This window comes from Melopsittacus undulatus, chromosome 4 (assembly GCF_012275295.1).
Source record: "Melopsittacus undulatus isolate bMelUnd1 chromosome 4, bMelUnd1.mat.Z, whole genome shotgun sequence".
Lineage (NCBI taxonomy): Eukaryota > Metazoa > Chordata > Aves > Psittaciformes > Psittaculidae > Melopsittacus > Melopsittacus undulatus.
This window is the reverse complement of record NC_047530.1, coordinates 21,271,184-21,288,134: the sequence shown is the minus strand read 5'-3', so window position 1 is coordinate 21,288,134 and position 16,951 is coordinate 21,271,184. Positions and strand designations below refer to the sequence as shown.

The 16,951-nt window shown below is 42.3% G+C and overlaps 1 protein-coding gene across 2 annotated transcripts; it reads left to right on the top strand.

Annotated features, from left to right (window-relative positions):
• Positions 1–318: 318 nt before the first annotated feature.
• Positions 319–13,610, top strand: C4H14orf180 (chromosome 4 C14orf180 homolog). 2 transcript variants are annotated; one of them, XM_031049484.2, is made up of 5 exons: positions 319–421; positions 1,187–1,296; positions 8,934–9,057; positions 10,843–10,869; positions 13,320–13,610. In XM_031049484.2, the coding sequence occupies exons 2-5, from the start codon at positions 1,279–1,281 to the stop codon at positions 13,520–13,522; spliced, it is 372 nt and encodes a 123-aa protein (XP_030905344.2). In that variant the 5' UTR covers positions 319–421; positions 1,187–1,278; the 3' UTR covers positions 13,523–13,610. The 2 variants fall into 2 exon arrangements, with proteins under 2 accessions (XP_030905344.2, XP_005149642.2); XM_005149585.4 differs by lacking the exons at positions 319–421; positions 1,187–1,296 and adding an exon at positions 2,637–2,717.
• The last annotated feature ends 3,341 nt before the right edge of the window (positions 13,611–16,951 follow it).

Here is a 16,951-nt window from a genome sequence, read left to right as displayed (position 1 = left end):
ACAAAAGTCAATTTGTGAACAATTAACTGAAAGAAATAAAAGTGACACTCATCAGCTAAATTATTTATTTATTAATTTGTTGTCCAGCTTTGATTCTGGCATATGTTGCATGATATAAGGGCAAAGTTTATATAAAAAAATTACTTTAAAAAGAAGTTTATGTTAAAGGAAATTGTTCCAGCTTCCAAAGCAGAAATTATCCTACTGTTGTAACTCTTATTTATTACCAATAATTGCAGAGGCTAGTGAAATTATTTTCCTGGAATCTTTCACTTCATGCATTAAACTGTGTTTTATTCCTAATGTGTATTCAATTTTAGGTTGTTAAACTGCAATCAAAAACACTTAGTAGGAATGAATCTGTCCCTGTTATGAGGTTTGAACTCCTGACATCCTTATTCACTGGAACTTGACTGCCCAGGTAACTCCTAATTGTTCAAGCATTTACAACCATTACTATCAACATGATTAACATATTGTGGGGTAAAAGTGAGGCTGACATTATGAAATTACCATTCCTAGCACTTGGATAGTAATCTTCCATTCAAACTTTTATAAGCTGTCCAATTATTTTTCAATCAAACTAACAGAAAAAATGATTATATTTAAGTGGAATCTAGAACTGAAAAGAAATGGTTTCTTGCATTAAAAATGATAAATGTTCTCTCCATATGTCCATTTCTCAAAAACAACCCTTTTAACTTTTCTGCTGATTTTTTTTTAAGAAAATACCAAAAAGTTTCTGACCAATTGTTTAGAAAAGTGTAAGACCTTTCTTTCAATAAAACCAGATTCTTTGAAAGAGATAAGAACAAGGTTTTTCATTCAGGTCTGAAGGCTCACGAGCTCAATGACGCTCTCTGCAAGAATAAGAGTCTGATGGATGTCATGGTAAAAAAAAATGAGACACTTCACATGGAGGAAGTCAAAGCTAGATGAAGGCCAGAGTCTGACTTCCATCTTCCCACCTTTTATCAGTTTCGCTGGCCAAAGCAGGCAGGTGAATTTTCTCATATGAATTAGTAGCAAGTGATTTCCACAACAGGAGGAAGGAAGAGCCAGAGAAGTGAGGGACCACAGTTTGGAAGGCTTTGTCAACAATCTGTCTAGAATCTACTACTAACACTTCTCCCACCAAAAGCTTACATTAGCTTATCCCAAAATAACTGCTGTGAAACACTTGCAGGACGCAGCAGAGAGGGGATTTTGAGAGCATGTTTCACACACCCTGCAGCTGTGAGCCATTTGCAGCATGAGGAAAAGCCCTCCATCACCTCAATGTACAGGAAAGAGAAGGTAAGCTGACTCTCTTCAGGCTGCTTTTAGATATGGTACCTTCAGTGAAGATCCCCAGCCTAGTGAAATCTGTTCTTCACCATGCTGACACTACTTTCACAGCTGAAAGGGAAGGGCTTGAGGACAGTAGCCCCTGCAAGGCCTGTGGGTCTGTGCAGAGGCTGAACTGCTAGAGGGCAGCAAGTCTCAAGGAAGCTGCTGAGCCTGCATCAGCCACAGCAAGGGGTCTCCACTGCTGTGCTGGCCCGGTTTTCTGAGGCAGGATCCCAACCCTTCATATCTACTCACCCACTTTCCAAATCTCTGAAAGGAAGATTTAAATGGTGAAGCCCACAGAGCTGTTGTGCCCTGTGGTTCCTAGTGCCAATGTAAGCATCTTACAACCCTCACTCTACTGGGTATTAGGTGCAAACCAAGGGCCAGTCTGGGAGAATGCCATGGGAGAATCCACTCAATCATCTGGAAAATAACACAAAACTGAGTACTTTAGGTATGTCACAGCAAATAAATAGCTCCAGGAAAAGAATCACAAAAAAAAGTTCATGGTTGTGCTTCTAGAGACAGTAAATCACCATATTTCAGCAGTCATGCCACGTATTTCTGGCTGGAAATTACGTATTTAATGATGACCAGCCTTCAGCATTTGACAAAGGGCTGCTAAAGCCTCTTGAGCAGTAAATCACCTCTTTTCTTATCAATAATCTTATTATAATATCTGTAGAAATGTTTAATGTTAAAATCCTGCTTTATTGCAATAATAAAGGATCCTATTTGTAAAACATATAAAGTGAGGCCGTAACTATAGTGAAGAAAGATATATGTAATCCCACTGCATCTGTATCATTTCCTGATGGCTTTACTCACATATTTTGAATGGGAGAAGGATTATAAGCAATCCCACTTGCAAGATTTTTGAGGCTGGTAATGGCTTTTGTAAAGGAGATCAACATGATCATAGAAATGCATCAATCATAAAAAAAAAGGAAGAGCTTTAACTTCACAATTATGCACATAAATATGTAGGTGTTTATCTGTGATTTGCTCCATTGAAGAACTTTGCATTTGCCAGGGAAGCCCTGCTCTCCAGCTGCACAATCAGTATTATCACTATGTGCTATTTTTGGCTGCTGAGTACCTTTCAAGTAACGTCATCTTTCCCAAGCCAACACTGGTATGAAGGGCGGAAACTCTTCTTTCCACTCCCTTGTCATTTGCTGTTGTTCCCATCTGCTCACTGGCACTGCCTGCTCAGTCTTCACTGCAGAGGGATTTCCAGACGCTTTTCCCTGATCCTTCTCATTTTCTTGAGCGAGTGGCTTTCTAACTGAAGCTTCGTGTGGGAGGCTTCATGTTGGCATCCAGAGTACATGTCCCAAATATGTCCAGCCCCACCTTCTGATCCTAGTGCAAAGGAGCTGCTGGTAAGTGACCTCTTGATGGGCAATAAAGTCCTTATGTCCAACACCCGGAGCTTTTCAGAAATGGCTTGTTTTTAAGGGCATGTAATTTACTGACTAGCACTTTGGTATGTTTCGAGCTCTTGTCACAGTATGTTAACACCAGGTTTCTGTCTGAAGGGAGAATGCATCACTACTTCTGACAGCTTTGATTTCCATAAGTTATTAAACTTTAGTAAATATTGTGAATACTACTTCCTCTTTAAGGTCTTCCTTGAGTAGGTGCTACCCAACCAGCTAGTTGTTTAATGCTTTTCTCTCTTGTGATGTTGCTGCTAAGTGTTTGGAAAAGCTCATATGGACAAAAACAACACTTGGAGTTTTAAATCTCTTCAAATATAAAGTTCAGTTCCCTTGGTTGTGCCACAGAAGGAGCCCTCCCAGCTAAAGCTATAACCACTGCTAGCCTGAGCTGGGCTGTGTCTCTCTAAACCGGTTTCATTTTACACAGAATAATTAAATATGCATTATGTCAGAAAGTGTGTGTGTGGCTACAGCGGAGTGATTAGGGTACTCACCTGGTAGATGAGAGACCCTATTCCCATTGACTGCTCCAATGAATATTTAAGTATTTCATGTTAAGTATTCATTGGAGCAAAGATAGTAGCAGACTTCTCCCACCCTCAGGGGAGCACCCAAACACCAGGCTGTAAAGTCATTCTTTCATTCCTTCTTTCTTTAGCTCAATGAGTATTTAATTATTCAAGGCCAAACAAGAGAGCTTCAGTGGCAGCAACTGAGATTCCCTGCTGCCACGTGTGCAACATAGCTCTGATAATGAGGGCATGTATTTAAGAGATGTTGGTTCATATTCCTTTGGACTTGCAAAGAAGTTGAATCTAGTTTTTCCATAACCTGGACGGGTGTTCCAGTTTCTGAGCTCCTGAATAAAAATCACATAGCTCCAATGAACACTGTCCCCAGTCTTGAGACAGAGGTGGCATGTATGCTTATATGACCCCAAGATCAGAAAAAACACCTCTAACAGTAGTAAATTAAGCCAAAGTCTGTTTCATAAATCCCTCAGGAGAAGGTATCGAAGCTGAAGACTTTCCTTACTCCATGGCAGCTCCTGCTGGTTATGTTATGTCCTTTTCTGAGATAAGGGTGGTGAGGTACTGGAATGGGTTGCCCAGGGAGGTTGTGAATGCTCCTTCCCTGGCAGTGTTCAAGACCAGGTTGGACAGAGCCTTGGGTGACATGGTTTAGTGAGAGGTGTCCCTGCCCATGGCAGGGGGTTTGGAACTGGATGATCTTGAGGTCCTTTCCAACCCTAACTATTGTATGATTCTATGCATAGGGAAATCTACTTATCCTCTGTATTGTGGGGTCTACCCAGACTGTAGTTAATTGGACTTAATTCTGCTTCTGCAGGTATGAGAATCACAGAATCCCAAGGGTTGGAAGGGACCTCAAAAGATCATCTAGTCCAACCCCCCTGCAAGAGCAGGGTAACCTAGAGTACATCACACAGGAACTTGTCCAGGCGGGCCTTGAATATCTCCAATGTAGGAGACTCCACAACCTCCCTGGACAACCTGTTCCAGTGCTCTGTCACTCTTACAGTAAAGTTCTTCCTGATGTTAACGTGGAACCTCCTATGCTCCAGTTTACACCCAGTGCCCGTTGTCCTACCACTGGATATCACTGAAAAAAGCCTAGCTCCATCATCCTGACACCCACCCTTTACATATTTGTAAACACTGATGAGGTCACCCCTCAGTCTCCTCTTCTCCAAGCTAAAGAGACCCAGCTCCCTCAGCCTCTCCTCATAAGGGAGGTGTTCCACTCCCTTAATCATCTTTGTGGCTCTGCGCTGGACTCTTTCAAGCAATTCCCTGTCCTTCTTGAACTGAGGGGCCCAGAACTGGACGCAATATTCCAGATGCGGCCTCACCAAGGGAGAGTAGAGGGGGAGGAGAACCTCTCTTGCCCTACTAACCACACCCTTTCTAATGCACCCTAGGATGCCATTTGCCTTCTTGGCCACAAGGGCACATTGCTGGCTCATGGTCATCCTCCTATCCACCAGGACCCACAGGTCCCTTTCCCCTTCACTACTTTCCAGCGGGTCAACCCCCAACCTGTACTGGTACATGGGGTTGTTCTTTCCCACATGCAAGACTCTACACTTGCCGTTGTTGAATTTCATCAAGTTTCTCCCTGCCCAATTCTCCAGCCTGTCCAGGTCTCGCTGAATGGCAGCACAGCCTTCTGGTGTGTCAGCCACTCCTCACAATTTAATGTCATCAGCAAACTTGCTGAGGGTACACTCAGTTCCCTCATCCAGGTTGTTGATGAAAATATTAAACAGCACTGGTCCCAGCACCGACCCCTGAGGGACTCCACTAGTCACAGACCTCCAGCTAGATTCTGTGCCATTGACCACAACTCTCTGCCTTCTTCCTTTCAACCAGTTCTTGATCCACCTCACTACCTGATCATCAAGCCCACACTTCCTTAGCTTATCTATGAGGATGCTGTGGGAGACAGTATCAAATGCCTTACTGAAATCAAGAAAAACCACATCTATCCCTCTACCATCATCTCTCCACCTAGTCACTTCCTCATAGAAGGCTATAAGGTTGGTCAAACATTACTTCCCCCTCATAAAACCATGTTGGCTGTTCTTAATAACCCCCTCATCCTTGATATGCCTAGAGATGGAGTCAAGAATAAGTTGCTCCATCACCTTTCCAAGGACGGAGGTAAGGCTGACCAGTTTATAATTACCCGGGTCCTCCTTCTTGCCCTTCTTATAGACTGGTGTGACATTTGCCATCTTCCAATCCTCAGGCACCTCTCCCGTTTCCCACGATTTACCACTCTCCAAGATGATGGAGAGTGGCCTAGCAATGACCTCTGCCAACTCCCTCAGCACCCATGGGTGCATTCCATGTGGACCCATCGATTTATAGATGTTCAGATTGCATAGCTGATCCCTAACCCAATCCTCATCTACCAAAGCAAGCTCCTCCTTTGTCCTGACTCCTTCTGGGGCTATAGGAATCTGGGGCGCCCATGGAGAGTCTGCAGGAGTAAAGACAGAGGCAAAGAAAGCATTCAGCACTTCTGCCTTCTTTATATCCTCTGTCTCCAGGGCACCCACCTCGTTCAACAGTGGGCCTATATTGCCTCTTGTGTTAGTTTTATTTGCTATGTATTTGAAGAAGCCCTTTCTATTGTCCTTAATCCAACTTGCAAGATTAAGTTCCAAGGAGGCCTTAGCTGTCCTAATTGCCTCCCTACATCCTCTAACAACTGTCCTATATCCTCCCAGGTGGCCAGCCCCTCTTTCCATAATCCATAGATTCTCCTTTTCCACTTGAGTTTGCCCAGCAGCTCCTTGTTTAACCATGCTGGTCTCCTAGATCCCTTACTTGATTTCCTACTCATTGGGATGCTCTGATCCTGAGCTTGGAAGAAGTGGTCCTTGAATGCTGACCAATTATCATGAACCTCTTTACAGCCTAGTCCCCTTTCCCATGGGACTTCCCTTAGCAGTTGATTGAACAGGCCAAAGTTGGCCCTTCGGAAATCCAGAACTGTGGCCTTGCTAGGCTCCCACACAGGTTCCTAAACTCCACCATCTCATGGTCACTGCAGCCAAGGCTGCCATTGACCATCACCACTTCAACCAAACCCTCCTTGTTGGTGAGTACTAAATCTAGCAGCGCTCCTCTCCTAGTTGGTTTGTCCACCATTTGCATTAAGAAGTTATCATCAATGCACTGGAAGAACCTCCTAGACTGTGAATGATTGGCTGTGTGAGTCTCCCAGCAAATATCAGGGTAGTTAAAATCCCCTATGAGGACTAAGGCATGTAGTCACGAGGCTACTTCCAGTTGCCTGTAGAAAGCCTCATCAACTCCTTCATCCTGATCAGGAGGTCTATAATAGACTCCCACAACTGTATCACCCGTACCAGTCTGTCCCTTAATTCGTAACCACAGACATTCCACTTTCTCCTCATCTGCCCCTGGACAGAACTCAATACATTCTAGTCACTCTCTCACATAAAGAGCAACTCCACCAGCTCACTTTGCTGACCTATCTTTCCTAAAAAGGACATAGCCATCCATGACCACATTCCAGTCATGTGAGATGTCCCTCCCAATTACATGTCTCTGTAATTGCCACTAGATCACAACCTTTAGACCGCACACAGACTTTTAAATCCTCCTGTTTCAGGGAGCGAGCAGAGCACACTGATGGCACTCTTGGGAGGCAGGAGGCCTTCTGGTCTTCATTAATAGTAGAACCATGCCTCACTAGTTCAGCTACGACCCTCTCGTACTTTGAATCTAACCTGAAGCTCTGTGAGTTAGCTCTGCTAACTCTTGTCCTAGTACCCTTTTTCCCCTGCAGGACAGGGTCTAAACTATCCTTTCCCACAAATGAAACAATAGATTGATAGTCCTCCCTAGTCCGCCATTCTTCAAGCCCTAGCATGTTTCTCTTGGGCTTGTCCCTAACAGGCCCAGTTAAACCCCCTCCCCCCTTCATATCTAGTTTAAAGCCCTATCAATAAGCCCTGCTAACCCCTGCCCAAAAACCCTTTTCCCCCTCTGGGACTGGTGTATCCCACCTGCCACCAGCAAACCAGGTGTCTCATACAGCAGCCCATGTTTGAAAAACCCAAAACCCTGCCTTTGGCACCAGTCACGTAGCCATACATTAATCTGAAGACTCTTCCTATTTATCTCTTCAGCCTTGCTTATAACAGGTATGGAGGCAAACACCACTTGCGCTCCAGACCCTTTAACCAGCCTTCCCAGGGCCCTGAAGTCTCTCTTCATTGCCTTTGCCCTCCTTGTAATAATTTCATCACTGCCAACCTGAAAAACCAGCAGCGGATAGTAGTCAGAGGGCTGCACCAGATAAGAGAGTTTCTTTTTAACATCTCTAATCCGAGCCCCAGGTAGGCAGCAGACTTCCCTGTGGGATGGATCCGGTCGACAAATGGACCCTTCTGTTCCTCTCAGAAGGGAGTCACCCACCACAATTACTCTTCTTTTCTTCTTGGCTGGGGAAGTTCTAAGGCATGGGGGTGAGTGACAAGCCCTAGGTGACTCACTAGATAGATGTACCTCTCCATCTCCATTTACCTGGCCCTCTAGTTCCAAGTTCTCCAGTGTTGCAGGTGTCCTCTCTCAAGCTACTCACCTCAGCAACTGAGAAATGGTGAGTGTGGAGAAAACTTCCAAAGAGAAAAGACATAGGGTGAAGGTGTTTGAGTCCAAAAATGGGCAAAAGTAGCAGGCATTGAAGAGTATAAATACTAAAGTAGGAAAAAAAACATGGAGGAAGGAGAATGCAATCTCTGAGTGGGGAAATGGCGCACAAAGGGAAAATAAGAAGCGGGGACAGTGATCAGGAGGAGCAAACAAATCCTCTGAAAATAATACACTTTACCTAGCAGAGAAACAGAAGGAAGGGAGAAAAAGGGGTAGAAAAGATTACTTCAATCTTAAAATAAGTAAAATGTGGAGAATCTCTGGTTTTCAAAGATTCACTTTGGGGAACTGACTGTGGGAGTATGACTATGCAGAAGAGGGACTTACTACTATTACTGAAGTCCTGTTTCTTGTCATCTGGCAGAATCCCCAGCAATCTGACTCTCTTATCAAGGACTGAGTGTGACTTCCAAGCAAAAAAACAGAACAACAGAATTGTGATATTGAAGTACAAACAAATTACATTCTCATACCCACCAGGGTAGTGTCCAAACCCGAGACTGCTGCACAATCTCAGTTGTTGAAATGGCAACACTGCACTGAGAACCAAGATGCTTAGCTTAGAACATTTCAAAGGTGCTACAATATTATGGCTCATATTTTTTGTATCACATCTATGTCCTTCTACCTCAGGGCTGTTGAGCACCCACCTTCAGTAACTGTTCACTCCAAATCAGAGAAATCCTTTCTGAACACTTTGCTGTTACTTTAACCAACCTTAAAAGAGAACTTTAGAATAGAGTACTGAAGAGCAATGACAATGAAGGAATATCCATATTATCGTGCTATAAATATTACAATCATCTGACTATAAATTCCAAACAGATGTTTAATATCATGTCCTTTGAGGGACATGGTAATGACAACAAATCTCAAGGCTTCACCCAGGTTCATTACTCAATTTCAAATGTCCATGTTCTTTGTGTTTTAATCAACTCTTTAGACAGATGACAGTAGCTATCCTCCTCCAATATTGAGGAAAAGGCCACCTGTGGATCAAGCTGTGGGGGAAAAGCGGAAACCAGAGAGAAGAGTTCGATTTCGTGAGCCAGAAGTCACTGAATATGGTATGCTCATGCTATTACGCCTTTTGGCACGAACTTTCTAGCTTAGAACAGGTCTGTCCACATGAGCTTCCCCTTCTGATAATGTTATTTGTGATTTTGAGCTCAGCTCAGAGCAGAGGACAGACAGAATTGCATTTGGTCCATTTACTTGCCTCCTCTGGGAACATACAGGCTCCTAGAACTCATTAGAGAAGCCTCAGGGCTGTTCTCTGGATAAACTCATGAGTCATCCACTCCAGGGATCATTGTAGACCATGAGTTTGTCTGAACCTCAGGTCTACCCCAGAATGATGCTTCCACTCATACAAAAGGATCTCAGACCAAATGTGAATACACTAATGTCATTCTGGGTAACTAAGACGTAGTGGTGGGGAGGGAACCAGCTCATTCGTGTTTCTAAGCAGCACGCATGCCATGGGATACAATAGTAAAGATCTGAGCCTAGCTGGCCCACTGGGGTTAAAAGCAGCCAAGATATAACAGTTTCTGCCAATGAGAGCACCCAACAAATGACATAGCTAACATAATCTCTGGTCTTTCATTCATGAGCCAAAATAACAGTCTTCAGGTAGGTCAGCTGGGGGTCACTTCAGGCAGAGGTCTAGCACAAGGATCCAGTTTATATTTCTGCAAGTGATGCAATCCATAACCAAATAAGCACTGTTGTTTCATTCTGACTTTCACAAGCAGACCTAACTAAGAAAAATTGTATGTACTGTTAGGGGGCTAAAATTGTATAGTTTTGGTATACTGGTCAGGAAAAACACAGGTGAGAGAATGGTAAAATTTCTATGTCAGCCCCCTATTTGGACTGCTACCCTGCTTTTGAAAACAAAGGTTTGTGTCTGCTGATGTGTTTGTAAACAAACCTCTCACTGGTTTTGCAATATGTCATTTATGGTGCCTCCTAATGCTGGAGGGAAAAGCTGTTTCTTGACAAGGTTGTTGACATGACCTGGGCTTTCCCATCAAAACTGAACTCCAGTTCTGAACTCAGTGAGTCAGCTATAAATACTTCAAAGCTCATCTGACTGCTCTAGAGCAGGATTTTGATGAGAGCTAGTAAGTCCTTCAGCTCCCTGCCAGAGCCTATGCCCCCACTTAAGCACTGCTAAAGCCAGTCCAACCAGGGGGGACCAGGTGCATCTTCCACTGGCTCTGACTTCAGCACAGCCATGCATCATGTCCAGGGAACTGCAAGGACAGAGAAGACACTGATTCTTTTCCATGAAGACATTAGAAATATCCTAGTCTATAATCAGTATTCTGTGTTGCAAACAGCCTGTGATTTAGATGATTTGCTGATTGTCCACACAACATTACTAACATAGAGGCCAGTAAGATGAAGGTTGCTGGCACGACTGAAATTTTTCCATTCACTGGACTTTTCATCCTGAATTGTGTCTGGGTCCCGGCTGCCAAGAACAGGCAGTTCCAGGATACTGTCAGATGAATGTTGTACCTGACAGTGGGCTTTGTTTTCTTAGCTTTCGTTCTTTTCCCAGCCTGCTGGTCTACCTTCTTTCCTTTCTAGAAATGATGTAAAATGGGAGGTCTTCTTTTACAAGAGCTGACTCCTGACCTCCCTGAAACAGCAGTGAATTGTTTCTGACCCCCCACCCCCCATACATTAATTCTTTTCACTTTTCTGAAGTGCACCTACATCTGCATGTTTGCATTGAGTGGGTAGATCCTCACCTGACATAAATCTGTAGAGTCAAAAGTGGTGTAGGATTCAGCCCAGCATCAATAAACGTGTAAGAATGTTTTCATTCTGTTTTCTAGTTATTTCCTGCTGTGACTACATAGTGGGTAAGTTGATGTTTCACATTATGACTGTGAGCCATCCATGAAACTAACCTAAGTTTGCTTTGTGGCTGCTGTGATGCACTGCGCAAATATATCTTCTGTATACAAAGCCTTTCATACTGCCAGTGGTTGTTTTTTCTTCTCAGCATATGAAGCACAAGGTGTTGATGAGGCCGGGTGCAATATTTTAAACAAGACATCTAATATCACAAATAGTGGGAGCAAAAATGAAATCCTTGAAGCTATTTTTAATTCAAATATAATTAATATATTTTATGGCAATAGAATAGGTACAGGTTTTTCACTAAGATATGCAGAGAAAGCACCCCAAGCGAAACAATAGTTCTCCCTGCTGACTTTCATATGTGGGAAAGAGACAATTAATTTATATGCTGGCAGCAGGGTAGAAATAATAAAAATAATCTATTTTTTCTTTTTGTTTGCAAGGGTGTTTGAGGCCAGCCAGCCTCACAGACCCTCAAGCAAATGTGTGTATCTGGATGTTCTTATGACGGTGTCCATTTTAGAGGCCCCGGACAAAGTCTAGCACCTCCTGTATACAGTGCAGATTACTTGCCTTTTTCTTAAGCTGGGCACATGGCTATTGCTGAGTGTGCTCTTCCAACAAGCAATTTAACTAACAAACTAAAGCATTAATTTTATATTTGTAATCTAAAAAGGAGCAAACTTGCATTTAAGCACATAATTATAGTGATGTGCTGAAGCAGTTGTGAACATAGCTCATCACTGTTTTGTGGGTTGGATTATTCTTCCACGTTACCTTTTTTCTGTTCCTGGACCGAACGTACTCCCTAATTGAGATGATATAAGGAAAAGGCAAGTTTGCACCTGAGATTACTCAGAAATTTCATATGGAAACAAACTTTCACAAGATTGAAAAAGGTTATAAGCTCTTCACAGAAGAGAGATGATAATGTGAAAAGATGTTTAGCTTTCACAAGAAAGCTTCCCTATTACCAGGTATACTTATCAGCCAGGCCCATGCTTTGAAAAGCAGGTGGCCACCCAGTTGAGAACTGTATTATGTGGTGTAGGACATCACACAAAGGAAATAACTTCCAAATCCCAAATCTCTGCAAAAGCAGAAAGTGGTGAATAATTCCTTCGTATAATACCTTCATATAAATACCTTCTTATAAACTGTTCACAAAATAATGCCAAATAAACAAATTTATAAAAATTGAAGTCTGCTCATGGATAATTTGCAAACATAAAGAAGCGCTAAATTAAATTGAATAAATTATTTGCTGCAAATAATTCACTCAGATCTATTATGGGACATTGATTTGGTTTCTGGTTAGCTATAAAATGACTGCCTATTAACATTTTACATTTTCCCCATACACTTTTTCATACATTATTATATGTTACTTGCTTGGTTTTATGACTTTCACCTTCCTCTCTGTACATCTGTATGACAGTTTAATTGACGGGTATGTATTCCAGGGCTCAATGGTAGCAGCTAATTTAAATATGTTACAACTAATGTTGGCCCTTTACCCATAATAATACACACCACATTTTTATCTCCTTATTGATTATGTGCATATGGCAGGAAAATAGCTGCACACTACAAGTCTTTATTCAGGCATGAATTTGGCTTTATACTGCATGTTTAATACTCAAAGTGCTTTATAAAATAATACTGATTGTGCAGTGGCCATGCAGTCAAACAGAGCAGCCAGATCTAAATCAAACAAGGCCCATGGATGGATACACATGTGCAAGGGCTGGGGCATGGATGTTCGTGAGCTAAATGTTGATTTCTACACATGTACTCTGCCTGACCTATGGCACTTTAAACATACTTGAACTACATTTTAAATGCAAGAAAAATGTTTACAGTGTCCTCCTGCTTAAGAGCAAGTGCAGAGGATGTGTCACTGTAATTAACACACCTAGCACTTAGAGAGAGGTTAAACCTGCCAGAGTGTTCTAAATATGCCTCTAGGTTAATGGAGCCACATTTCAGTTCTTCCTGTAATTAGTAGGAGCCCCAAACAAGCTGAGTGAAAAAGAAAGAAATCTAGATCTTCTCTCTTATGAAACATTTGTGAGCATTAAATAATTAGATGAGGTAGCTTAATATTCTCCTAGTATTTAACTTAACAGTATCAAGATATAAAAAATGCTGGCTGGAGGGAAACTTGAGATCACACATTAGCTATGGTAATCCTGTTCTTATTGTATATAATTAAACTCTTTAAATGCTCCATTAGATGAGATCTCTTATACTCATCACCCTTTATCAGGAGGTGTGACTCACTGTCACTTAACCAATGCCTGTTGAATTAGGCATCAACTAGAGCCTTGTGTACCCTGCTGTTCTCAGAGAAGTGGGACAAAAGCATCAGCAGGAGGTCAAATTTGGGAAGTGTTTAAAATGACACTAAAATAATGCTGCTTTCTTTTTTCTCTTCATCACCATTCAGTAGATGACAGGTCATCATCTGGATTTCCTGTGCTCCTGTGGCTCTCATTCTGTGCAGTGTTGATCCTTGCTGTGAGTGTCTACTACACCAACATGAAGCAAGATGTCAAAGTCCTGGAAGAATTTCAATCCCGACTTGTTACGTTCTTCCTTCAGATAAGACATGTTGTTCAGAAATGCTATACTTTGTTTATGAGGCAGTAGCAATGTCCTCCAGCCTGACAGACATTTCAGAGCACTGTCAACCAGGATTCAGCTGTGCAAAGCTCCCAGTGTACTCCAGCCACATGCAGAGAACACCTGAGCATCCACCTTGAAGAGCAAGAAAGCCACATCTGTTGTACCCTATTCAGCAGTCACTTGCTCCTTTTTCTTCTTTTTTTTTTTAAATTAGTGGATGGTCATACTAGGCCCCTGAGGTTCCACCAAAATCGTGATCCATCATCCCAAACAGCAAACAAGCATCGAATTTCTATGTCCTAAAGACCTTTTAACTGCTGATATGAGGAGCAGAAGTAGAGAGAGAGCTATATTGATCTGTGCAGGCAGCAGGAAGCTCCAAATAAAAGTCTCCTGAGTCTCAGGCCAAGGCTTTAAATACTAAACCAACTTTCTCCACAGGTCTCCTAAGAGCTGTTCTGGAAAAATTAGAATAAAGCTGGGCTAAACACTGCTCTGATGGCTAAAGGTTTGGCAAGCTCCTATATTTATACACCTGAAATGATTATTAACAAAATCATAGCAAATGGCTTTCTTGTTTCCCTTCTTGTATTTTTTTTCCTCCATGGGTTAAAGCTGTTTCCTAATATTTCACTTCACTCCAGGTGTGAAAAAGAACATTAAAACTCATTTACACAGTAAATATTTGCCTAACATAATAAATAGCAGCATTGAATGCCAGGCTAATTATCATATCAGTAGTTTAACCCTCTGGGTTCAATTCAGTCCATAATCCCCATGAGTTTACAAGATTTATGATAATGTTTCTATTTAGTCAGAGGCTATGCTTTTATGTTTGGGTGTGCGAGGCCTTATATAATGGTAATATGGACCATTTATGAAGGCCTGGGAGACAAAGTCCCTTTATCTCCCTATTGTCCTACCATAGTATGCACCTCTCTGAAGGGAATCCTTTTAATGGAGTTTATGCAATAAATGTAGAATGATGCTCTGAGTGTCTGAGGAGAAGCCAAGGGCAAGCTTTTGAGCTTCAGCTATGCTGTCTTCCTAGACAAAACAAGCACAACCAGATTCTTAGGCCTTAGATTCTTGTCAAGCAAGCCTTAATGTGTTCTTCAGTTTATTTGGCATAATACATTTGACATCAGAATCTGTGTGAAGTGAGGAAAAGGAAAAAGAAAAAATAAAAAAAGAAAACACTGCAGATAATATGGCAGAGATGCCTGCAGTACCTTGCCTAGAATTCTCCTGCTCTTGCAATCCACAACAATGAAAAAAGGTGCTTTATTTTTAATTGACTTTTTTTTTAAGAGGGCCACGCCACTCTGCCCCAACAACTTTCTTTCAAGCAGCCCAAGGACTCTAACCAGGCAGAGGATAAACAGAAACACAATATGCAGCCTTCTCTCAAGAGGAGAGTGAGCAGCAATTTTGATTGAGAATGAGTCAAAAAATTGCAGTCCAGGAAAGAAAAAAGCAACTTCATTGGCTATTTTTATGCTCCTCCTAAGATGTCAAAGGCCACAGCAATTGCATTCGACACAATGCCAGTCTGGGAAGCAGAGGTTGCTGCAGGAGGAGTGTTTAGTAAGAGGTTCTTTATGCAAATCACTCAGGTACCCGAGCACAGAGGGTAAGTTTCACTGCTGCATCCCTTCCCTCTCCCCCATCTCAGCCCTGCTGTTTAGGTAATAAAGAACAAAGCTTTTAAACTTGTGTGCTGATGAATCTCTGATGGAAAGGTTTGGATCTGTACCTGAATGGGGCAAAGGGGTCACGGCAACTTCATTTTCGCATTTTTTCATTATGATCTTTTTAATGTTCATGATGAAACTTTCTGGCAAATCAATGATGTTCCTTTTTTTTGGATCTAGACTGACATGTCCTCCCAGCACACATAGCAATTAGCCCCTTCAAAACAGGTGCCTTTTCTGAAGAGACGATCCTCGCTGCAAGTCATGGCGCAATGCAACAAGAAAGCAAAGCTTGAGCTGACAAGAACCAAGCAATCTCAAGAGCAAAAGCAGTAGAGTGAACACTTCCAGTATGTTAGGAACCTGGTTTCGGCAACTTTAAAACAAGCCAAAGAGATAACATAAAAAAGGAACTCCTGTTAAGACTGTAAGGGAAAATGCAGAAGCAGTCTGAAGTCCGTACATGTGTTCACCTCCCTGCACAGGTCCTCAAGAGATGGGTATGGGACCACTTTCCACCAGGTCTGCTTTAAGTGGAAAAAGACCATGTTCTCCTTCCTGGGGCCCAGCTTTACCAGGGAGAGTGAGAATGGCTATCGCATCTGGACTGTCAAAGAAATTAAGCAGATGAACGGCTATTCTTGGCTTCTGTTTAGGCTCTGTTTGGAACAGCTTTGAACATGAGTAAATGCAACACTTAAGTTGTCTGCCGAGGTCTCACCATGGCCTTGCAAGGCCTCCTGAGTCAGGATTGTTTAGTCTGGTCAATCATTCAGATATATGTCAGGCTGCAGAAAGCCAAAATAAATTCACTACAAAGCCAGAATGTTTGAAATAAATAAAAGAAAAACCCCATTCCTAGGAGACTTGTGGTATTTTGCAGGTGAAGAAACTGAAGCTGAGAAAGCCACTGTATTTGTGTAAGTGCATGAAGCAGGTCAATATCAAAGCTGGAATATCAAAGCTGGAAAGAGAAGAAAAACCCCAACACTTGGGTCTGCACTTATTTATTTCTACATGGCTTCACTGTGGACTTACCTATTTTATTTCATTCTGACACTGAAGCCCTTTCCCCATTAATTCATCCTACTTACATACTCACACACACAAACACACCCTTTTCACACTCTGCCCCTTCTTTCTGTTCTTTATCCAACCCAGATCTATCCTCACTGCTGTGAGCCAGATGGGATTTCTCCTTATTCTTGTTCAATGATGTTTTTCTAGGTATGACACCTTTGTGAGCTAGAAAGAGCTAATAGGAGCTCTGAAGTTACACAGAATTGGCCATGTTGGGTAATTATTCTTTTGCCAGCCATGCTGAGTAGTATTTCCTTCTAGTAAAGCTCCTGAGAATTGCCCATAAAAAGGTAAAAAAGGAGAGGGAGTGCATAAGTCATTACACATGGTCAACCTGAATTCACTCTGGTGCCAGCCTGGTGAATTGCTTTGGAAGTCAAGAATCCTGCAGCCAACCAGCTCTGAGCAATTTTTTAATCCAGCTTGGAAATTGTCATGTTTTAGCTTTAAAGGTATGAAAGAGGGAGTGGTGAAGGGCAGCAATTTTTGAAGCAGAGAGCAAGTAGGTGGACATTCCAGGAGCAGTGTTTAGGGTGGCAGGAGTCACAGGGCCAGAAGAGAGTAGACAGAAATCTGTTCATGAAAATCAGCTAATGGCAGGGCCTAAGGGTAGAAGTGCTGCCTAATATCCCTTATGCAATGAGTATGAAATTAATGCACAGCAGAAATCAGCAGACCA

Excerpts from the sequence above, each read along its gene's own strand:
- C4H14orf180 (XM_005149585.4), top strand. The coding sequence starts at position 2,664 with ATGTCCCAAATATGTCCAGCCCCACCTTCTGATCCTAGTGCAAAGGAG. Across the intron at positions 2,718-8,933 it reads CTAGTGCAAAGGAGCTGCTG|ACAGATGACAGTAGCTATCC; the intron begins GTAAGTGACCTC and ends TCAACTCTTTAG. Across the intron at positions 10,870-13,319 it reads CTGCTGTGACTACATAGTGG|TAGATGACAGGTCATCATCT; the intron begins GTAAGTTGATGT and ends ATCACCATTCAG.